Source organism: Ciconia boyciana, chromosome 1 (genome assembly GCF_034638445.1).
Source record: "Ciconia boyciana chromosome 1, ASM3463844v1, whole genome shotgun sequence".
Taxonomy (NCBI): Eukaryota; Metazoa; Chordata; class Aves; order Ciconiiformes; family Ciconiidae; genus Ciconia; species Ciconia boyciana.
Window position 1 is genome coordinate 95,608,854 of NC_132934.1, and position 22,955 is coordinate 95,631,808.

Consider the following 22,955-nt stretch of genomic DNA (forward strand, 5'->3'; position numbering starts at 1 on the left):
TAACTCCACCCCCTGGCAAGCACACAACTAATAAGCAACTCAAGCTTTGATTATAAAGTGAAAAGGAGTCACAGAAGACATCTGCAACAGCACAAGAGCTCCAAGAATAAATAAAATTCAAGGATTCCTGTTAAAAGAAACATTTCTTCCTCAGCGGAAGAACACAGCTTCAGAGCTTCCAGCATTCATAGGAGTTTATTCTCTTTATAAATACTCTGCATGACTCCGGTGTAAGACCTTCAAACCTTACAGCTAGTTTGAAGTCTCTCAAGAGGACCTTTAAGTTCGCATACTTACATTTAGCTCGGCGGTCTTTCAACTTACAGCCCCAGTCCCCTGGCGTGGGGGGGCAGCAACATCGACAGACTATTAAAGAAGAGCTAAACTACTGCCTAATCCGACACCCGCAAAGAGGAAAAGCTGACAAGCGGCCGCCTTCTGAGAGCTCGGGGGGGAGACAGAGGCACCACCCAGGGGTGGCACCACCCGGGCTGTCACCGCATGAGCCCGCCCCCGTCACGGCGGTGCCCGCACCCCCGCTCGTAACCCAGCCACCAGCTCCTCCCGCTAGGAAGGGAATGGGCTTCTCACTGACAGACGGACAGGTGCCGAGGGTCAGCAGCTCCGCGTTTCCACGCTCTCTCCTTAGCCTCCTCACAAAGGCGCAGCAACGCCGCCGCCACCTCTCCTCCCCCGGTGTTCGGCCACCCGCCCTCCCCTGCCGGATTCGCTCCTTCGCGATAGATACCCCGTGCGGCGCGGACGGCCCAGCCCCGGCCAGCGGGGACAGCGACTGCGCAGAACCCACCTAGGCGTTGCCAGCCAGCCTTATTTCCGCTTTACTCCCCCCTTCAGCAGCTAAAGGGCAGGGAGCAAGCGACGCCAACAGCACAGCACTCACCGCCACAGCTGCGCCGCCGCCACCGTTGTTGTTTACCCAGGCCTCGCCGCCGCCTGCGCAGCTTCCCCTGCTACTTCCGGGCTGAGCACCGCCTCCGCCTGGCCCGGCCCGGCCCGGCCCCGGCGGACCGCCCGCGCCCCGCCCCGTAACGGCGGTAACCGTCGCCCCGCCCTCTCCGCTGCGCCCTCCCGTCCCTGAGGCGTTGCCCCGCGGCCGCCCGCGCTCCCCTTGGTCTCTCCGCCGTGTCCTGCGGGCTCCCGCTCCCCGACCGCGTCCTGCCTGCCCGAATATCAGCCCTGCAAACTGCCCCCGGCCCCTCCTGCCCGCCTCTCCCTCACAGGCGTGTCTCACCGCACCCGCGCCCTCTCCCGTTTTTAACTTTCTTGGGTTTGGCCTGATAGCCCTCTCCCGTTTTTAACTTTCTTGGGTTTGGCCTGATATTGAACGGCGGAGGGAAAAAAATGTAAATGACGTGGAGCAAATGATAGCGTCATAGGTGTGCTGTTTCACACATTTCCCTGCACCTGACAAACTGATGAGTGGTAACAAAATTAGTGGTTCCGTGAACGCAATGAGCAAGCGCAGTTAAAGGAAGCGCAGGCTAGCAAACGTTAAGGAAACGGGAGAAACACTAAAATTTGTGGAAGGAATGCAGAAAACCCAGGTATTTTTAAAGAACGATAGACAACCCGACCGGATCGGGTTTGAATTGCACCTTGCTAATCTCCTTTTCCTCACCAGACTTCAGCCCTCGTTTCAGCCAGAGCCCGGCGCCGGGTCACTCTCGTAGCCGGGGGCAGCTCGCACACCGCCCGCCGCCGCCGCCGAGCCCCAGCCGGGCAGGTTCGGGGCCCGGACACAGCTGGGCGCCCTCGACATCAGCGGGCAGCGACCTCATAACCCCAGCTGCCGCCGCGGCTTGCAGCTGATGGCCTTGGAAACCCTCCCACAGCCAAGTAGACACAAAGATTTGTTTGCTGGGGTTTGTGGTTTTTTCTTTTCTTTTTTTTTTTTTTCAGGGCAGCTTCAGAATTGTAAGTTTTGTGTGTAGCTTTCTGTTCTGTCCTCTTGGTAGTGCCTTTATATCAGGTAATGGGAAACTGTGCCAAACTAGTTTTCACAATTTTTTAGTTTCATACCAAAGAGGTTTAGCTTTAATTTATGGTCAGGTGTAAATTACAAACATGAGATGTTAGCTTGTAACTTGGAACTATCTGAAATGCTTTAGACAGCCTTAACTATCAGGAACTGATACATTTTATAGATACAACCCAGAAAAAAGTACATAAAGTAATGAAACTTGAACTAAGATGGGTTTATTTTCTTTCATGCAGAGAAATTGTCTACAATCCCAGAGTGAAAAATATTTCCATCTATGATGATGACAGATTTTACAGGAGAGCATATGGTAATGTTGGGCTTTACTAGAATAGAGGAAACTGGTTTTTAAATGGAAAAATCTCATGAAGAGTAATACTTATACTGCAGTAGAGTTTCAAATATGCCAACTGCTGTAACAAACACTAGACAAATTTACAGCTGAAGAATCTTACAATCCAAACAGAAAAGTGGGAGGAAGGGAAAAAGGGATTTTTTTTTTTTCGCCCCAACAGTAATTTTTAAAAATCAAATTAGCAATTGTAAAGGCTGCCAGAATAAACAACCTTGAATCCTGCATTTATATATAGACAATTAAGCACAAGCAGCAGTCAACACTGATTTAGAATGTACATTTGCCAAAAAGAAGTAAATGCATTATGCAGCTATATCTAGAACAACCTATCTAGAACCTATAACTGCTTTTTAATTCTATAAATGGCATTACTACAATAAAATCACTCCTCCAGACTAATAAGTATATGATTCTAAAGTGCTATTCAAGTGAACTCTTAAGTGATAACCTACTATAAATTGCTTCAAAACTTTTCAGTTCGCATCTTGAAGGCAATTTTAGGAAGAGAAGTCATACCTATGCCTGATGTGAAACTGTATTTTTTTGTTTCTGCTTCCTGAAATCTTCAGAAACCTTTCACCATGCTTTGTAAAGTAGATATTTAAGTAGACATTCAATAGTACATACACAGGGTTTAATGTGGAATCACATATCCTTGTTTTGTTTTGTTTTGGAACTGAGAAAGCAATGTTGTTGCTAGTAGCTGAGGTAAGAGCATAGTAATTTCCTGTTCAGAGTATGTTGGGAAACTACAGTCTCCAGCCTTTTAGGGGTGAGGAGAGAAAGGGACAGAGAGAAGTGTTGGACAGTGTGCCACTCTGTGAGTAAAGTGCATTTACCTATTCCTAATTGTTATGGAATGCTTCCTCTGTGCTTCACCTTTCTCCAGACACCTTTCCTTAAACCACGTCCATTTTTCTCCCGCTTCATTGAATGGGGAAAACAACATGAATATGGGGAGCTTCCTCCCTACTAAATATGACCTCTTTTGTGTGAATTGCCCATATTTCAGTAGTATAGCAAACAGACTGTCCTCCCGTCTCCTTTGTGTCTTTCATGCCTTCCCACAGAATGAAAAAATCATAGATGAACGTATGCACTTGCAACTTCTTTGTGCTGTTTCCGTTCCAAGAAACTAGCAAGACAGTAAACAGTTTATATACCACAGAATCTGCTTTTTTTCCCTTTTCTATGTGTACTTATTGTATGAGATAAAAAAGGAGAAGGTAGCATTTTCTAGCCTACTCTCTATTAATCAGAAGACAGGAATGACCCTGAAGAGTGACTCTGACCCAATGGAGATTGCTCAAAAGGAAAATGTACATGTTGTTGCTCTGTTGAAAAGCAAAGAATTTTTTCTTCTTTTTAATTTGGAAATGTAAGAAATAATTTTCAGTATGCTAAGCAGCTTACTCAAGGAAACTTGCATTCCATAAAGGAGTTGGGCTCCAACTCAAGTCGCTCACATGAAAATTTTCAGATCATTTTTTGTCCTCGTAATCAACTTTATCAGATGGTATAGTGAGTTTTAACATAGTAAGAATGGGATTTACCATGTTCTAAAAACCTCTGTTAGTTCAGCAAGAAAAATTCAAAGGTATATAGTAGCTTGTATCAATGTATTTGCCAAATACAACTTCATATAAACCATTTGCCAAAACAAAACTACTGTGTTAGATGATAAATTCATTTTAAAAATACCGATAATTGTGGGAATTTAATGTTTGCAAATCTTTGCTGTTAGGACAAAAATCCTATAAAAGTAGGATTCTAACCACTCCAAAGGTTACCCGATATTTACCATTCTACAGCCAGGGACAGTCAGTAGTAGACTGAAGAGTTATTAGGAAAATAGAAGGTTATGATAAACTTAATTGTTCAGTTGCATGGAAACCACTTCCTGGTATAATTCTTATCAGTTGATTAGTCATACAAGTTGAAAAATTATCTTAGCTGAAACTAGAGACCTCAATCTAATCTAAAGTTTTCTGCGTGGACTTTCTTTTCTCCTGTTCTTGGATCACAGTTGCTAGCTTATTCTGTCATCTGATCCACAATTTCCATGTGGCAAGTGCCTGCAAGGATGAACGAATAACTGGAGACATTAGTATTAATCTGTTGGAATTCAGCAACCGAAATCTGTGAGAGGCTTTACAAGCAGCTGGCTTACTACAGACCACCAAGAGATAGTCTGTATCAACAAGTATTTTGTTTGTAACCACTTTTAAATCTGAATTCCAATACAATGGGTTTTCTTTATGTGGGTGTTGTATGGAGGCCTATCACTACACTGACATAGTCTTCTTAATTTGTAGTGGTTACAAATACGGCACGAACTAAGCTTGAGGAAACTAATAGAGGGTTCAGAGTATCAAGAGGAACTGAACTACGACTTCAATATAAAAGGGGAACTAAGGCATCTGGATACAAATGAGTCCTTTGTTTTCAATTACTACAAAAATGCACATGAGCAGAATCATAAACGCTATCAAGTTTTGGGACATTTGATTACCCAGTATGTTTATGAGCTCCTGGAAAGAGTCTGCATGTTGCAGAAAGTTTATATTCCTACTGATGCTACAGAGGATGAACCAAGAAGTTTCTTTTTCATGAGCGAGAATGCACTAACAAGTTCCTCTAGCCTAATTGTCCTTCTTCAAGACCGTGGAGTTTTCCGTGCTGGACAGTGGGGGCAAAGGACGATTGTCAGTGAGGGTCTGGAGCACGGAACACAAATACCATTCATCAGAATGGCCCTTCGAAGCCACGGGGGAGTGATTGTACTGAATCCCAATGACAACTTTGTTGATCTGAAGACTGAAAAGGAGAGGTTAAGCTTTTCTACCAGGGAAGAATCACCGACTTCTACGCAGTCCGTCTGGTGGATCCCCAAGAGGGGCAGCAGCAGCCCCGAGGAACATACCATGTATGTATGGGATCATTTCATTTCAAAGAGCGCAGCCAAAAACGTGGCCTTCATTGCCCATGGCTATGGTGGCTTGGCGTTCGTTGATCTGCTGATGCAGAGAAAATGGGAGGTAATGAATAAAGTGTACTCTGTGGCATTCATCGACTCCATGCATAACACACAGCACCAGACTAGAAGTGATCCACAAATACAAGAATGGATACAGAAATACTGCCATGAATGGGTGTCAAACAGTAAGCCTCTAGATAAAGCTGTAGGTTCTCTCGTGAAAGTGAATTGTCCTACCGTCTCTGCTGGAACGGAAAAGTACGGTTTAGCACCCTCCTGCTGCTTACATGCCATCTTTAGGTACCTGAAGAGCACACTGAAAGCCAAGACCACAACAGCCTTTAGGCATTCACCTGTTGCAACCAGAAGCAGCACAAGTAAGAAGAGAGGCGATAAATAAAGGTATACTCATTTGTTCTTGAATAGTGGTCTTTTCCTTTCATAACTGCCCCTGCACCTTTCGGTCATCTAAGGACCTTCCTCTCACTGTGGAGCAACTTACAGTTCTAAGTTTGATGATAGTTTGTTTGTTTTTGAGAAACACACAAGTACATGTTAACTATTAGGAAAGAAGTGTATTGTTGAAAGCTTTAAGCCACAACCCTTCAGCTAGCTGTGAAATTTAAAGTTGCACAAAATAAAGATGTAAAGGTATATCAACTCTCATCTGTATCATTTTTTAAATAAACATTCTGCAGTCATGGCTCTATAATCAGACCAAACTATCAGAAAAACACTCGCTTCTTAAGTGCATCGCTTTCCTTAAAAGGAAAAATCCAGAACACAAAAAGCATGTAAAGGATCTATTTCCTCCCCACTACCTACCACACAGTGGTTGAAATCTTTCAAGAGCTGGAACACCCACCTTCCTCCTTGAAACATTTACTGTTAAGTTGTACGATACTTCAGGGAACTATGTACTACTACCTTCCCTCCAGTCAGAGATGGCATGCCCCAAACATGATAAAGTGAGCTAAAGTAATTTCTGTTTTAAAGCCAACTAAGCTAGTGAGATTACTGGGCATGAGCTGCTATAGAAATACAATACTCTAGCAACCTGCAATTACTAAACTGATGCAAAAGAATGACATTGCTGTTTTCTCTCAGCTGTTTAATTTTAGACAGAGTTGGGAAATAGAGACAGTTTTTAAGTGTCCATACTCAAGGTCTGTGATTTATACAAGCAGAAGGTCAAATAACCTTTAAAGCAAATGTAAACAAAACCGTTATTCTGAACTTCCAGTTTAATCCTGTGGGAATTAAAAGTGCTCAGTGGCTGCAAAAGAGCTTTGAAGGATGACAAAACCTTGTCCTACACCTTCAGTTCCCATCTCAGTCAAAAAAACCCTGTTGAACAGTAATACTGGGTACCAGAGAAAAGAGAGTGTTAACTTCCCATTTATATCCATTTCAGATTTCAGTCATCTCTAATACTGTTTGAAAAAGCTTCCGTCCCATTATCCAGTAATGGGTAAAAGTGCAAAACTCCACTGGAAAGGCATAGGCGGTTGAATGCTCTTGAGAGCAACATAGCTTTTAAAATAAAGATAGGTTTACTGTTATTGCATCTGAATGAAAATGGTATTAAACAGACAATTAATAGACTATACGGTGCTTTAGTTCACTTAAGAAAGTTGCACTGGAGATGCCGTCATTGAGGATGCATACAACCTGCCTGTTTTGTAGGTGCTGGTCAGCATGCAATTCAAAGAATAGTCACTTGTGTGAATTCTACGCATGAACATGTAGCTTTATTTACAAGAGAAGTACGAGGTGACAGAATGTCTGTCTTCAGAAGGAGACCAATATGATCCGTCAATATAAATGCTCGAACTGCCCCACGGTGTCAGAGGTGGCTAAAAATGCTTGAAAAAAAAAAGGGATCTAGAACATTGGCCTTTTCCGTAATTCTTTATGTCAGGTCAACCCGTTAAATTCCTTGGTAGAGAAGGTCGTATTTAGGAATGTTATTGGGATCGATAGGACTTCTCACAATGAGCTTTCCACGCATTGCTCCACGGTAAATAACTTCAATCAGGTCTATAAAGTCTTGCTTTGTTTTGAAGCTTCCTACAAATTTGGTATGATCTGGAGACCTAAATATAAACATAAGATAAAGGTAGAATTGTAAGGTTAAAGCATTCAAAGCAAAAACACCTAAAGACAAGAAAAGATGTATGATGAAATTAGGGGTTCTGATTTGGTCGTTCTGAAAGAATGAACCACACTGGTAATGGCATAACCAAGTCAGGCGTATACTGTGACCTCCAAAGTCCAAAAAGGTGCAGTGCCATGTCTAAGACTTTAACCATACTATTTTTTGCAGTCAGGCATGTTTCATAGCTGACACCTACTTATCACATCAGAGCATATTTCAAAATACTTCTTAATTTTACATCCTTCTGGCTTCCTAGAGTTCTCAATGCAGACGCTGGTAACAACATCATAGTTTTCAAACTTTACCTTCCCCAGACACGGTAACGTAGAGAAAGACTGATAATTCTTACTGACGTAATAGATAATGCCAGGTAGGATGACATACCCATAATCAACCTTCATGTGTTGTCCATTGAAGAAAAATACAGTAGATGGAATATAACTGATGTCAAAATACTGGGTGTACACTGGAACCTTGTTCACATCCACCAGGTAAATGACTGCCATTTTACTTAGGTCATGAGCCGTCTTTGCAAGCTGAAGAGGGTGAGAAAGATGGATGACAAACGGATTGAGACACAAGAGGAAAAAGGGTGGCAAGCTTTATAAAGCCCATTTCCCTTATGTCTTACCAGCTTAAGCAGGGCTAGAAGTCTTATCTGCTTCAAGCACTTTGAACCCTCACAATAACATAAATACTTGCTTAATTTTCAAGCCGTTTTATGAATATAGTATTATTTCATTTTACATTTGTCACCAAAATTTTCATGAGACACCATATTATCCAAAAGCAACATATGACATTCTCTTGTATGCAACATGTATACTAGTAGAGCGTATTTAAAAAAAAAGAGAAAATTGCTCTTACAATATCATCGAGCTGCAGACAAACAGCATCATTATCTCTTCCAAACCGGAGAACCAAAACCTTTTCGGCCACGCTTTTTATTGCCTGATCCACTTCCCTCTTACAGGTCAGCTTGGGCAGCAGAAAACTCATCCCGACAGACCACGGCTTCCACTAAAATCCCTACCTGATGGTCAGAAAAAAAAGCCTGCGTCAAAAATCAGCGAAACTTCTCCATGCTATTAAAAAAAAGAGAGAGAAATCACCGACCACCACACCGGGCCGACAGCCCCCTCGGCCTCCAGCGCCTGCCTCACGCCCCAGCCCAGCAGGGCGGCAGGGCCCAGGCGCAACCCCCGCCCCGCCAACCCTAACGGCCCTCCCCCCGCAGGGCCTGGCCTCGTCCCGCACAGGGAGAGCGGCACGGCCCCACCGGCAGCCCCCTCAGGGCCAGGAGGCTCCCCGTGAGGCCTCGGTGCAGACCCCCCTCCCAGCCCGGGCCTGCCCCGGGGGGTCACCGTACCCCACAGGGCCCTGCCGTGGGGGGAGAAGAGAGGGCCGGAACCTTCGCCGTGCAGCCGCGGAACCCCGAGGATAGCCAACGAGCGCGGCGCCGCGCCCGGGCAGGAAGGCGCGGTGGACCGGCCCCTCCCTGCGCATGCGTAGGCCGCTCCCTTTGAGGTGAGCTGGAGATGGCGGAGGGGTCGGTGCTGCTGCAGGGCGGCCGTTAGCGCTGCGTCCGTCGCCCAGAGGCGTCCGCCCGCCCCCTTCCCTTCCCGGGTGGGACGAGACTGAGGCTAGGCGGGCTGGAGCGCGGACGGAGCTCGGGCAGGTGCGGGCGCAGGCGCTGGAGGGGGAGGCCTCTCCCGCCCCCTGTTTCCCGCCACCGGGGGGTACCGGGGAAAGACTTGCCTGGGGCGTCCCGTCACGCTCCCCTCCTCGTCCCGCCTGTGGCTCCCGGTGACCTTGGGAGCGCCCCTTCGCCTCCCTGCCGTGTCGCCCAGCCCGGCTTTCCTCGGCGGGCGCGGGTCGCGCCTGCGGCGCGGTGTCCCGGAGGCTGCGCTCCCTCACCGGTCCCCGCCGCAGCAGGGGGGAGCGGGGCGCGTCGGTGTCCCTGGGAGCGCTGTGGGGCGCAGCGCGGTGCTTTGAGGTGTTACCTAGCTTGTCGTGGTTCGGTTCGGTTCGGTTGTGGGCTGGTTTAAAAGTTGTTAAGGAACGTGTGGTGCCGCTCTCAGGAAGAGCCGCATCGCTGCTTACCCTGATCTGGCGCACTCCTCACACGGCCTTTCGGCCCGCATGGCTTCATGGGGGTCAGGCCTGCGGCCAGCCGTGTGGAGGCATCTGCTGGGGGAAGTAACCAAATTATTCAATCCCTGAAATGTCAGTGAAGGGCCTTTCTGTTCTGGGATTAGTTACAGTGAAGTCATGCTAAAAAAAAAAAAGGTATCAGAAAAATATTTTCAGTCCTACAAATCTAGGTTCTTCAAAGGGATTTAGGGTAATTCTTGCAGTAATGACATGGTAGTGTGCATGTTGGACACACTGAAAGGTAACTTGGCTTTTATCAAAAGCTGTCATCAAGTATTCAGATCGTGTAAATCCGCCTTTCAATTATTGACTTAATTGGAGCTCCAGTCATGTAAGTTAACTGAGGAACTGATCCCTTGATTTCTCCAACCTGGACAACATACTTTTTTGATTATTACTTTTGCCAGTATCTTTAACACTTAAATGTAAAATTATGAACACCTCTATTGTAACACTTATGAATTTTCTCTTAATTTCACACTGTTGGGGGTTTTTTGTTCATTTTATCTTAATAACAGTAGAGGATGAAAGATCAGTCACCATTTTGACCAATTACAGTATTGTAAAATGCATGCCAGTTTATATAATGTTTCCTAATAATACACTGCTCTTTCTGTGGCTCTTTATCTGGGCAGGTATATATATAACCCCCAAATTAGATTTAACTTGTTCTTCTGTATATCAGGTTATTTTCAGGTGGTAAGTTATTAGGGGGATTACAAATTTTGCTTTTAAAATTTGGAGCTAATTTTTATGTTTTGGCCAAATCATGTTTTCTCAAACACTGAAACTTCACTGATTTTACTTAAGTAGGTTTGCATAGGACAAGGAAAATATTAAACGTTCTTTGTTTTTTCTTTTCTTTTTGCAGACCTTTTACATTTAAATACAAATGTGTATGAAATTAATGGGACTGTGCGTTTCATGTCCTTAGCTTTATGTGCCAACATCAACTTCACAGGCAATTTAGCAAAAAGAAAAAAGATGGTCTTTTCCTCTACTAGTTTTTTATGCTTCCATCTCTACTTTCTAGGAGGTGTCTGGTGACTCAGGTGTGGAAATTCATTTGGGTGGGATGATAACTAGCTTTTTTTCTCTCTCCACCTCCTGGTTAGCTGCTTAGCTGTCCCTAAGATCAGTTCTCTGATTTGGCTCGTGTGAATGCTTGCACTGCTGACAGAGCCAGGAACAAGGGGCTCAGGGGACATAAGAGTGCCTTCATTGGCAGTGGTATTGACTTAGCAAAACTACAGCACTGGTAGTTTCAGTAGTTCCAGTGACCTGCAATGCGAAAATACATAGAAGAGGAAAAACTTTAGTACTAAAGTTTGCCAATAGAGCTTTCCCAAAATATAATGGTAAAAACAAAAATCTGATCTTCTGTGATACAGAGTTTTTCCAGAAAATGTTAGAAGATGAAGCCTCTTGTCCATTTTCACACTATAGGTAAATTAGGTAGGCACCTCGGGACGTGTATAAAAATATTTTTGGTCTCCATGCAGGATTTTGCTTGCTTTGGTTGCGAAGGTTCTTATTTGTCATACAATACAGCTAATTTAAATAGATCTCAGGCAATACTTAAAGGTTGTTTGAACACATTTTGAATGGCAGTAAGTATAGCTGTTATAAGCAGCAGAGCTAACCATGTCTCTTCACAGCAGTGCCACATACACTGTTTTTATTTAGAAAAGAGTAGAGAAGTAATAGTGGAAGCAGGAATTTCTAGTATTGTCCAAGAAGTAAGTTATTTTCTGTCAGTGTTACTAAGGATGACAATCTGTGTGCATTTTCTTCATGATTTCTGAGAAGTTTTTTTCCCCTTTTATTGGTGTTTTGCAGATAAGTGTTTGAACACAGCACATGTCTAAGTATGCAGTCTGCTAATGTGCTCCTGAAAAAAATTGTAAGAAGTTCTGTCCTTCCATTTGCTGCACAACATGGGATGAAAAAGGATTTGTTTCCACTCAGTAGAACTCTGAGTTTATCACTTTGCCTGAAGCAGGACAATTCATGCAGTCCCTCAGAAAAACTAGATTTAGATGCGTGGAAGAAGGTAATGAAGTCTGGGTTGCAAGAAGTCAGTGAGACCGCCTCTGAGTGTAAGGAGCTTTCCACTTTGGCTGCTGCACGTGAGATTTTGGAGATGTGGAGACTAGCTGGCAGATCGGTTCCAGAAAATATCAGTGAAGAACAGCTAAAAACCTTTATGGAATGTCCTTCCAAGTCAGCCAAAAAGAAGTATCTAAAATATTTGCATCTCAAAGAACTTTACAAGAAAAACGACAAAAGAAAGATGGTTGAGAGAAGGGAAAGAAGGCTGGAAACACAAGGGCAAGCTTCAAACACTAATGAGACCAAAAGGAATTCATTCATATGTTTGTGGGCCAGCTGTATGGATAGAGCATACGGTTGGAGGGTTGCTCAGTCTATGATCTTTGGCCAACCTCTAGTATTTGACATGTCTTATGAAAAAGATATGTCTGTCCGAGAAGTTGCAAATACAGTGAGACAGTTAGTATTAAGCGAAGGCTGCAATCGAAGATCTGTGGATCCGTTCCACATCCACTTCTGTAACTTCAAAGATGACAGCCTCTACCATAAGGAATTTATGAAGCATTATAGAGAGGCGTGGGGCAAATTGCTTATCACTGTGACAGACCAGTGCTACACAGATGTCTTTCCAAAGGATAAGCTTATCTATCTGACTGCTGATTCTCCCAAAGTAATGAAAACATTTGATCACAATAAAATCTATATTGTTGGATCAATGGTTGACAGGAGCATAAAAACAGGAGTCTCTTTAGCACGGGCAAAGCGATTGGGGCTGGAGACTGCGGCCCTTCCATTGGAGAAGTACTTGCTTTGGAATACTGGTGCCAAAAATCTCACGCTGGATCAAATGATGCATATTTTATTAACCTTGAAAGATACTGGAGACTGGAAGGCAGCTCTGGAATTTGTTCCAAAAAGGAAATACTATGGCTTTGTAAGCAAGCCTGTGCATGAACTGAAAAAAACCTTAAACCTGATCAACACGCTTAAACTTGGAAAGAGACAGGAAGAAGTACGAAAGCAATTTGCCAAGAACTACTCTAAGAAGCTAACACAAAAGTAGAGTGATGGGGAAGAGAATGATTTATTATGGGCAAACTGTGCCCTTGAATGCTGCAGTTTCTCAGGACTTCTGGAACTGTATTCAGCTATTTGTCTCTAAAAATGCCTTTGTTGATCAAGTTTGAAAGGACTGTTGTTAGGGATTTTTAAAAAATTATCTTAGTATTCCAGGTGTTTGAATTTATTCACAGATTATTGAAATTCTGTAAGATAAATGAGATAATCTGTTCTAAAAAATTATTCTGTACAAAGAATATATATCTGTTCAGTTGAATTGTGCTGGGACAGGGGTGACTGTAACTGAATGCAAAGGCTGTTCTTCAGAGAATATCTCAGTGCTTTGGGTTTGCAGGTGGAAGGCATTCACAGTCTTCTTCTAAAAGGTTAGCTAAGATGAAATAGAAGAGACCTTTCCCCATTACTTCCTGGATCCTCTTTTGGTATGTAGATGAATTGACTTTTGACAGTTGAGCTAAAAACAAATGGTTTAAACCCAGCATGAGTTTGGGGAGTTGCACTGTTTGTTTCTGGGTGTTCTACCTGCCACAAATCAAGTCCGTATTTGGAAGGAATAATCCAAATTTTCTTGACCCTGTCAAAAAAATACGTTAGGTACTTTTGTGTAAGACATTTATCCCTGAATGCCTGTGTTTTCAGTCCTTGTAATGTAGATTTCCCAAAGTGCGGGAACTTTTGAGATGATATACACGCCTGTTAGAAAATACTTACAGGAGTGGAGAGCCTTGTAATATTTCTCACAGCTGAAAATGTATTGATTGGTGTCTCTGTGAAAGTCTGTGTTCAGGCTGCAGAGCTACAATGGGTGTGGTGTTAAATACAGTTCTTTCTGCTGTCTGGAGAAGGAGGAGGGATTTCTGGGTGCCTTTACGGGTGCTTAAATCTTTTTTTATTTAATCTAGTTGACTACCCTAGTGCTTGAAGTCAATGATGGCAGATGGTGAGTTTTGTCCTGAAAATCCAAAAACTATGAGCGGGGAATGTAGTTTTGAGGAGTAGGCTCCAAATATACCCGGGGTTAGCGATGATCCATTCCCTGTTGTGAGGAGGCGTTGGAAGATGAGGACGTGCTACCCCGGTATTGCCTTTCACCACCTGTGAAGCGCCGGGACCTCCAGGCACGGGGAACCCCTGGTGTGGAGAAAGACCTGCTTCCTTTCGGCCGCGCGGGGTTGGGTATGCAAAGCTTCGTCCTGGGGTGGTGCCTCAGGTGGGGCTGAGAGCGGCCTCCCAGCTCGCCGTCAAGCCCTCGGGTGCAAGGGCCGGCTGCACGACGGTGCGGCCGCCTCACTCGAGCTGCCCTTTTCCTTGCGTGAGGAAGAGACAACGCAGAGCCACGCGCTGGTGGGGTGTGCCTCCTCTTATTTGCTCTTTCTCCATGAAAACAGTCTCTTCTGATCTGTGAACTGGTTTTTGCTTTGGGGAGGGAAAAAATGACGTCATTGCTCGCTTGAGCTCACGCTGGTGAAACAAGGAAGATGATTTTTAAACCACGAGCCGGGGGGGGGGGGATGCCAGTGAGCATGGCAGCTGCCAGCGCTGCACCCAGACGGGGTTCTTCCGAACACCAGTGACGCCGGGGTTCTGCATGTGATGTCAGGGATGCGGGGGGGCGGCGGTGTGATGTTGAGCCTCCAGCCCCACCCCCAACCCCGCGGGAGGGAAGCGGTTCCCACGTGCGCAGCGTGGCCACGTGCGCAGCGCCGCATCTCGCCCTTTCCTCCCGGGCCTACTCCCGGAAGTGCGTCAGAGCAGCGTCACTCGAAGCTTTCCCGCCCTCCTAGGTGGCTCGGAGAGCAAAGCTTCCGGCTGCGTCATTCCCGCTGCGCCGTGGAAGGCGGGGCCGGCCTGGCCGCTCTGGCCTCCGCCCGCGCTCTCTCTATGGTCGGGGGAGGCCCGAGGGGTGGAAGAGCCGCGGCGGGACGGGGCGCATGCGCGGCGCGGGAGGCGGAGGCGGGGGAAAATGGCGGACGGCAGAGCTGAGGGGGAGAAGGCGAAGCGGCCGCAGCCCGGAGGAGGTGAACATGTAGCGCCTCTCACCGCGTAGCTGCGGGGTGGGCAGGGGGCCCGGGCCGGTCCCCCAGGGGTGGGGGGGTCCAGGGGTGCCGCCCCCGCCGGGCAGGCCTGGGCCGGGCCGGGCCGTGCGGTGCCGTGCCCGGCCCTGCGGGGAGAGGGGGCGGCCCGGGCCTGAAGGGGCTGCGCTGGAGGAGAGGCCGAGGTCTGGGCCCGCTGTCCTCACGCCAGAGGGTTAGCGTCAGCCTTACAAAGGAGCTTTTTTAAAAATCTAACTGCTTCTCCTTGTGCACATAAATGCGTTATTTCTCTCTCCGTAAAAAATATACGGAATAGTTCTGCCGTGTATTGAGAGAAATTTGACTGTTGCTGCCGGCAAGGATGAAGAAAATGCCTTAAAAATGAGCTTTTAACAGCTGTGGTACCTTTTAAAAATGGGTACAGTGAATATTCCTTATCTGCCGTTTTAAGCATCCTGTTTTTTTTGCTTGGCAGCAATTTGCAAGTTTTCTGTTTGGTTTTATATTATTTATATTATGACTGGACATTCCTGTCATCTTCTGTACTACTTATTATCAGTTCTCCTAAAATTTTTAATCATATGTTTCTTTCTTTCTTTCTTCCCCAACTTAAAATTGAGAATACAGTGTCTTTGCAAAGATAAAGCTTCCCTTTCCTGTTTTTTTGGTTTAAGTATATCTATAGGCAGAGGGCATTTCTTTGATCTGTTGAAAGATTAAATCAAGTTTGTAAACCACCTAGGATAGCCTCAGCAGTGAATGTTATTTCTGATAATCACTAAAATATGAACAGTAATACCTGATTTTAGGTAGTTCCTTGACTCTTGGTTCTCTGCTGGGTTTTTTTTGGTTGGTTGGGTTTTTGTGTGGTGTTTTGTTTTTGTTTTAGTAATACAGTAACTGGACAGCATCAGTATGTCAGTTATACATACTGTCATGTGTACCGTTTGGTGTGCTAGAACATGGTCTTAATGAGTTGTGGTACATTGGCCCTAAGGAAGGATAGTTACTCCCTGATGATTTTTGAAAGCATTTTTGAGTCTTTAGCTTTTGCCAAGATCAGTGGGGTTTACCTTAAAGTTAACTTAGTTGTGACTGGTTTGTTCCCACCACCACCAATGGTCACACTCCCAGGGGCAAGAGTTCCTGAAAAGCTGTGCAATTAGCACTGTCAGTCTTGTCACTTAAGCCTCCTAGATAGTGAAAGTTGTCCATTTACATAGCTTGTTGATCCTCAAGAGAAAAACTCATCTGTGAAGTAGGACAGCTTTTTGTTAGTGTGATCCATGAAAAGAGTACTGGTCAGACTAGTGTTCCAAATAGTACTGGTGCTTTCTGTAGGTGAAGTATGACCTCCTTGAGATCTCTAGGAAATAATACAGAAGCCGTAATGTCTTGAAAAGTATATATGCATTGGCATGAGAGATGGGAGAGACCTGTTTAATGGGTAATATATGTCTGCATTTCTAACTGTTTCCTGCAGAAATAGAACAGCACAACAGCTCCCTCCCCATCTACCCCAATTGTCCTATGCCCTTTTTAGCTCCTTCAGCAAGTAAGAGTTTTTGTAAGGAAGCTATTTCTTTCAGCAGTCTACAGTTCGTCCTAAGTGGAGCCTAGTAGAAATAACATTCAGAATGCAGTGGTGATAGGAGCTAGTTTTGAGAGAGAAGCTATTTAATATTTTGGTGAGAAAACGTGGATAGATTGTGTTAGGCTTCGTCTTGTGCTTAGCGATATTCTAGAATTCGCAAAGAAGTAAGCTGCAGTGTAATTAGCTTCAAGCTAGCATTAGCTTAGGAACCTGGACTGGTCCAGTGTGCCCTGAGATTTGGACTGCTGTGGATTTTGTATCTTATGAAAAAGAAAACTTTTAGGCCCATGGTTCCAACACTTTTAAGGCCAATGAATCTTCTACCTACTTGTGAATCACCTTACAGTCTATAGTGTACGTAGACTGGACTTGTAATTGAATAGTCTCTTTAATGTTATTTTGTGGACTAGCTGTTAAGAGCTTCTCATAGTCTTGCAGACTGCTGTTTGGAAAACTGTGCTAAGACAGCAACCAGTACCCAAGGTCACTTGTGTAAACTTTGCTTGTTTCTCTTTCCTCCTTTGGTTGTCACTTTTATATCTGTACTTTCTGGGTCAAATTTCTAGTTGTGCAGACTACCATTTTTTAATAGAGTGAAATTGATTAAAGTTTTTTTTTTTTTTTGTGATCTGCCATGTTTCCTAAGGTGAATAATAAATCTGGTTTCGTTACAATCACTTATTATCTTGATAGCTAGAAGCATGGGGTAGAAAGGGTATATTCTGCTGCTTATGATTTGGGAAATAGCAGAAAAATATATAGAGATGGTGTCCCTAGTTTTTCTTTCTCCTGATATTGTTTGCTTCCTTTTTTTCTCAGAGCTATGATCTTGTTGACCCCCACTTCAGACTAGCTTCTCTCCCATTGCTCTATCTTTCTTAACAGCTTTTTGCTGTTAGAGAGCAGTGTGAAGAGCTTTCTCCCCTGATGGTCTGAATTTGCTGTGCGTGAAGGGTCATGTTCTCCACTTGATATAATGAGGAACTGGTGCTAGCTCCAGTTTTTCTTAGGCTGATAGTATGAGCACTTTCCTGTCTATTCCCCAATGCATGGATTTGTTTTTTTTTTCCTTCTGCTACTGCAGTGATTTACTTATTGCAGCAGCAGAGAAATGTATTTTTGCTGAAGCATTTACTATGTTCAGTATGAGTTTTCCAAGGACACCTTTGTGTCTTGGTGTAGGTGAAGAAGCTGACTGTATAGGAATGAAAATGTGATTTGAGTGTTTTTTCTCTGTGGATCGTTGTTCGGCTGCTATGTTTTCCATGACTTTATACAAAACCAGAGAAGATGAAATATATATATATATATGTTTTTCTAGTGCTGATTCCTTCCTCAAGCAGAGCTTGGCAGATTTATTACAGATGAGATGCGGACAAGCAGTGACTTGAAACATGATTGAGACAGCCGGCCTCACTGTAGTCACTTCCATGATTTTAGAGTTGTGCCAGACGAGCCTAGAGACTGGCATGGACATGTTTGTGTAGAAATTTAGTAGAATTAATTTTAACTTAGATTATCTACTCTAGATTTGGAATTGGGATTCCAATTATGAAAGCTTATCTATGGCAACTTAAACCCTAAAAAGATTTAGTCATCTGCATTTAATTTACTACATGAACTTTGGCTTCCATACTAAATAAAGAGATGGTGCTTCAAGATTGTTTTCCTGGCTCATACACAAGAAGTTCTTTACAAGTAGTGGAGTGCTTGCAGTTTCTTCTCCTCTTTGTGTTTTGCTGTCCACTAAATGTACATTGGTGGAAACTGCTGTCACTAAAAACACGTTACCTGTTGCACCCAAAGTATAATGCTTTTTGAGGTTGCTGCTCCCATCAGTCTGCTCAGTAAAAATAGCTCATCTTGGTAAGTTGTTTCGACTTCACCAGGACCTGAAGAAGAGGCAGAAAAACCTGTGAAAACTAAGACTGTTTCTTCCAGTAATGGAGGAGAAAGTTCGAGTCGCAGCGCAGAGAAACGGGCAGCTAATGAAGAAGCTGAAGACTTCACCACAAAGCCTGCTCCTGCCAAAATGTCCAAGTTTGGATTTTCCATAGGCAGTCAGACAGCAAAGAAGGCATCTGCAATATCCATCAAACTAGGAGCAAATGTAAGTTGTCTGAGGGCTTTTAATTTTAAGGGAAGGGATGCAAAGCGGGAAGTACTTTGGGAAGGCTTTCTTGAAGTAGGATAACCTTGAATTACATGTGGGTAACTTGGATAAAGTTTACGAAAGCATTGCAGGGCCAGCTAGTCATGCATATGTAAGTACTTCAAGGTGATTAATACCAGGTCAGTTGTCTCAGGAAGCATAAGACTTGATTGAAATGAACTGTAGATCTTTGAACATATGGAATAATTTTGTAATGAGATTTGATAAGTCTGGAATAATTTCCTGAGGGAAATGAGCAGACTTGTTAAACTGTTCAGGCTACTTTGAAATGAGTGCTGGGAGCTTCATTGCATAGGATGCTTAAAGCTACAAGAAAGCAAGTACTCTCCTAGATGGCTTAATAGGTCGTCTTCCCCTCCAAAGATTTTATTTTAGCGTGGGGAACTATAGTGTATTTTTCAATGACTTTGTCTGTTTCTTGCAAGGTCAGTATGATTCATTTAGACTATATGCAAGAGATGAGGCTTTATTACATAGGTTCCTAAGAATTCTGATCCCCTTTATTGTCCAGTACAAAGTATCCTTGTGCTTGTTCAGATGTGAATCTGATCCTTCTCTTTACTACCAAAGTAGTCCTCTACTAGTTTGGGCAAGGACAAGCCAGATGCTGCCTCTATTTAATACAGTTCATTTACACTTCCCACGTACCACTAGGATGGATACATTGATGGATACATTATAAATTCTTGTCTGGATTAAATTCAAACTGTAATAATGAAAGACTTGCACCTGCAATGCCAGCATTTTACAGATCTGCAAAAGATGAAAAGAGTGCTCTGTTATTTTGAGATGGGAGGGACATGTGGGCTGGCAGCATTCTAGGGTATAAATGCAGTCAGGTCAGCTCAGACTTCGGAAAAATTGACAAAGCTGCCTTCTCTGAGCCACTAGCAAGCTCTGATTTCTTATGTAGAAAGATACTTCCAGTGGCAATAAATTTGGCTCAGGATTTCTGACTTGCTGAATTTAGTGGGTGACTGACAGCGCACCAGACTGGACAGTGCTGAAACTTATCCTGTTTCTTTTTAGTAATTTTTACTCCCTTAGTATGTTACCCATTCCTGTGGAGCTGATGCTGTAAAAAATGGCACAATATTTATACGTTATACGCTATTGGTGAGGAATAGCTGTAGGCAGTCGCATAAGGACTCGGCTGCAGTACCGGCTTCGAAACTGTGTATGAAATAATCACCAATAAAGTAAAAATGGAGGAAGCATTGTATATGATTGCTTCTACAGTACTACCAATTATCTAAATCAAACTGTTACTGATGACTCAATGCTTTCTTAGTGGTTTCGAAGTTAGTTTCGATATCTCTACTGTATTACATGTAACGGTTGTGAGTTTGATAGCTTCTTACACTTTAAATAGAGGAAGGTATTTATTAGAAATCAAAATAATACTTTTTAAAGGAGCCTTATATTAATCGGACTGTGTGATGCACACTGATGTTAGTTAAAAAGTATTAAATTGTTTTAAGTTACAAAGCTATTATGTTGTTAAAAGACAAGAAAATAAACATATTCATCTTCCTGGCATTGATGGATAAGAATACTCCAAAAGAATAATGGAAACAGCGACATAGTAAAATTTTGAATACCGCAACTTGTTCAGGTTCTGATTTAATTGTTCATGTCATGCACCAGTGGCTGCATACCCCTGCAGTGTGCTAGAAAGTTAAGACTTGCTTGTGGGAAATTGTAATATGAGAGGGCTCGACTTGCTTTTCAGACTATATCATGCACAAATGATCAGCCATTTTCCTTTTTCATTAGAGACAAACCTTTATCTGCTTGATGCAAACAAAATCACTTTTTCCCTCTCATTGCCCATTTCAGTGAAGACATTTGACTTCATTTCACCAAAATATTTAAAATACCAAGGGTAGCTTTTTGAGTTAGTAGACTTACTTTACTTGTGCATTTGGTCTTTTTCAGAAGCCTAAAGAGCCTGTTCCAACCCTTGCTCCAAAAACCCTTTCTGTAGCAGCAGCTTTCAATGAAGATGAAGATGTGAGTAATAAGCTAGTGATCAACACAACTTAAAGTACCATTGTGGGTTGGAGTTAGGCAGAGAGAGTGGGTCATTTAAAGTTCTTTACATAAATGTCAGGGATTTTCAAAGTAGAAACATCTCTTGTGTTTCTGTTTAAGAATGTACAACTTTGTAGCTCAGTGTTGGTTCAAGAAATTATTAAAGTGCTGATAACTTTTCCCTGAAAATGAGATGTAGAACATAATTTGAATTAATGGTTGCTTTCTCTGGGCTTGATAAAGGGGAGGGAAAGAAAAGTTGTGCTTCTTCTGGTTTGCTAAATAGTTTATGGTTCTGTTACTGCTCCGTCTTACACAGAGGTGAACCAAGGAATTTCTGTTTCTTTCTATAACCTTGTAGAACCTCTGTTTTGTCCTAAGTCACTTTGCTTTCCTGTAGGGCTGTAGTTCATACTTTATCCTGTCAGGCATTTGAAATGTTCAAAAGATAGTGGCCAGCCACACTCTAACCTCCTTTCTCTCTGTAGAGTGAACCAGAAGAAATGCCTCCAGAAGCCAAGATGCGCATGAAGAACATTGGAAGGTAGGTCAGCTTTTAACTATGGTTTGGAGAAGGGTGAGTGTGTGAGAATACCTTCTCGAGCACTGGTCAGATCTTGCAGATGGTTTAGAAATATAGGAAGATAGGATAGGTTCAAAATTTTTTTCTCCAGAAACAAGAAAATTTTAATACAGGTATTTTCTAATGTTTCAGTGGTACGTTAAAAGTAGTACATTTACATTTGCCCTTCCAATCTTATTTGCCGCCTTCTTTCTGAGGAAGAAATTGATTCTATATTAAATAGAAGCTAGCTTTCTTCTCAGAAAGTTAGTAGGTGGGAGTTCCTGCTTGCTGCTGAACTTTGTATCTTTCTAGTTCTCCATGTTATAAATTGCCCTGAAGTAGGGGAGTCTACTCAGATTTCTGAACTCACATGCAAGGAGAAGATGAGAATCATCTCTTTCAGAGAGACAAAGAACAGCTTGTTTACTTTTAAAACAAATATATATAATTCTTCTGCTTGCCACAAATTTGAGTATTGGGCTGATGCTAAAATAAATAGGGACATTTTCAGAGGAGGCTGCACTTAAGTTAGGGATTAATTTTGAGCATATATATTTTAAAGATGTTTATCATGATAGGCTGCTTTTAAAGCCAGTCACCTGGAGGCTCACTACTGTTCAGTGGGGTTTTTTCTCCAGTAGCAAATTTGGATCCTCAGTTTTGTAGCCCTTGCAATAAATTCTTCACAGCTGGCAGCAGTTACTACCACATCCAGATCCTCTGCTGCCCCATCTCATCCCTCTGTCTTGATGTGCTACAGAGAGATCAGTTCTGTGGCCAGCTTACAGTTGCTAATTGTGAGGACTCCGGATGTAACAGGAAGAAAGAAATGTGTGGTAGTTTCTGGCAGCAGGTTGGGCTTGAAATTGGTGTTTTCAGTGTCATGTTGCACAAACTACTATAGTTGAACTGACTTTCTCAACTGATCTTGTTTTACTTTTCACAGGGATACACCAACCTCAGCAGGACCAAATTCCTTCAATAAAGGAAAGCATGGTTTTTCTGACAACCAGAAGCTATGGGAACGAAATATAAAATCTCATCTTGGAAATGTCCATGACCAAGAAAATAACTAAATGATGTGGATTGAGAGTTGGGTGTTTGGGGGGAGGGGAGGGTGTAACGTTAAAGGAACAGTTTCCTTTTTTAAGAATGGTATAAGACTATCTTTGGAGCCACTTTTTTAAGATTTTGAGTGGTACACTAATAACTGAGTTTGAAATTAGAGGTAATTTATGTTTTGTATACAGATTTCAAGGCATTTGCTAATTTTGTAGTTCCATGTGATTAGTTTCAAAAGGTTACAGATAATAAAGAAATTGGAGTGGTACCTTTTTAAGTTTTTTTTTTTTGGTCAGTGATTAATTAAGGTGGATGAAAAAGGTTACTGTCTCTTTAATCAGGTTAACATTGAATGCTCTGGCATTCTCACTTCTGGCTCCCTCTTCATAACAGGAGAAACAGTTGACTCCTAGGAATACTGCTAAAGAAAGTGAGCATTGTCTTGTGCTAGAAGTGTTACTGGACTATTAATTTGAATGTAAACTTATGCAGGAAATAATAAGAACCTGGATTTTTTTCCTCCCTGCAGTCACCTTTTGTTAAGTCTCTGCAAACTAGGAATTATGTTGCTCTGAGTGGCTCTGGTAACTTAGCTCTAATTTTGTTTAGAACTTCATGTAGGATGTGTAACCTTCTGCGGCCTGTTTCATCTTAAGGGAATGGGCCATGTCTGTATATTAGATACAGTCTGTAAAGAATATTCACTACAAAGGTAAATC

The 22,955-nt window shown here is 43.1% G+C and overlaps 5 protein-coding genes across 25 annotated transcripts in view; 3 read left to right on the forward strand and 2 right to left on the reverse strand.

Moving 5' to 3' along the window:
• The window catches only part of SENP7 (SUMO specific peptidase 7), a 46,269-nt gene extending 45,300 nt beyond the window's left edge, over positions 1–969 (reverse strand). For 4 of the 13 annotated variants that reach the window (XM_072884009.1, XM_072884001.1, XM_072884052.1 and 1 more), the window contains exon 1: positions 902–968. The gene's annotated coding sequence lies outside the window, so the exon portion shown is untranslated. Of the gene's footprint in view, positions 1–297; positions 548–748; positions 768–808 lie in introns of those variants that run through there. The other 9 variants (XM_072884027.1, XM_072883967.1, XM_072884036.1 and 6 more) reach the window with 7 other exon arrangements.
• Positions 529–5,976, forward strand: LOC140661637 (putative protein ARB2BP). Of its 3 annotated transcripts, none has more exons than XM_072884108.1 (4): positions 529–614; positions 1,643–1,883; positions 2,236–2,309; positions 4,670–5,976. In XM_072884108.1, exons 3-4 carry the CDS (start codon positions 2,277–2,279, stop codon positions 5,729–5,731), a joined length of 1,095 nt encoding a protein of 364 aa, XP_072740209.1. In that variant the 5' UTR covers positions 529–614; positions 1,643–1,883; positions 2,236–2,276; the 3' UTR covers positions 5,732–5,976. The 3 variants fall into 3 exon arrangements, with proteins under 3 accessions (XP_072740209.1, XP_072740199.1, XP_072740216.1); XM_072884098.1 differs by lacking the exon at positions 529–614 and adding an exon at positions 931–1,565; XM_072884115.1 differs by lacking the exon at positions 529–614 and adding an exon at positions 931–1,565 and having other exon boundaries at positions 1,643–1,857.
• On the reverse strand, positions 5,909–9,382 carry TXNL4B (thioredoxin like 4B). Of its 4 annotated transcripts, none has more exons than XM_072884172.1 (4): positions 9,248–9,382; positions 8,357–8,522; positions 7,874–8,025; positions 5,909–7,427 (listed from the first exon to the last, which is right to left on the reverse strand). In XM_072884172.1, exons 2-4 carry the CDS (start codon positions 8,486–8,488, stop codon positions 7,262–7,264), a joined length of 450 nt encoding a protein of 149 aa, XP_072740273.1. In that variant the 5' UTR covers positions 8,489–8,522; positions 9,248–9,382; the 3' UTR covers positions 5,909–7,261. The 4 variants fall into 4 exon arrangements, with proteins under 4 accessions (XP_072740273.1, XP_072740282.1, XP_072740264.1 ...); XM_072884181.1 differs by lacking the exon at positions 9,248–9,382 and adding an exon at positions 8,901–9,103; XM_072884163.1 differs by lacking the exon at positions 9,248–9,382 and adding an exon at positions 8,606–8,692.
• Positions 8,884–13,859, forward strand: TRMT10C (tRNA methyltransferase 10C, mitochondrial RNase P subunit). 3 transcript variants are annotated; one of them, XM_072884075.1, is made up of 2 exons: positions 8,884–9,016; positions 11,483–13,859. In XM_072884075.1, exon 2 carries the CDS (start codon positions 11,514–11,516, stop codon positions 12,756–12,758), a length of 1,245 nt encoding a protein of 414 aa, XP_072740176.1. In that variant the 5' UTR covers positions 8,884–9,016; positions 11,483–11,513; the 3' UTR covers positions 12,759–13,859. The 3 variants fall into 3 exon arrangements, with proteins under 3 accessions (XP_072740176.1, XP_072740166.1, XP_072740186.1); XM_072884065.1 differs by having other exon boundaries at positions 8,964–9,167; positions 11,483–13,858; XM_072884085.1 differs by lacking the exon at positions 8,884–9,016 and adding an exon at positions 9,420–9,974.
• An 816-nt stretch (positions 13,860–14,675) lies between these two features.
• Positions 14,676–22,504, forward strand: PCNP (PEST proteolytic signal containing nuclear protein). 2 transcript variants are annotated; one of them, XM_072884130.1, is made up of 5 exons: positions 14,676–14,793; positions 18,292–18,512; positions 20,514–20,588; positions 21,098–21,153; positions 22,121–22,504. In XM_072884130.1, the coding sequence occupies exons 1-5, from the start codon at positions 14,739–14,741 to the stop codon at positions 22,248–22,250; spliced, it is 537 nt and encodes a 178-aa protein (XP_072740231.1). In that variant the 5' UTR covers positions 14,676–14,738; the 3' UTR covers positions 22,251–22,504. The 2 variants fall into 2 exon arrangements, with proteins under 2 accessions (XP_072740231.1, XP_072740242.1); XM_072884141.1 differs by lacking the exon at positions 14,676–14,793 and adding an exon at positions 17,810–18,268 and having other exon boundaries at positions 18,344–18,512.
• The last annotated feature ends 451 nt before the right edge of the window (positions 22,505–22,955 follow it).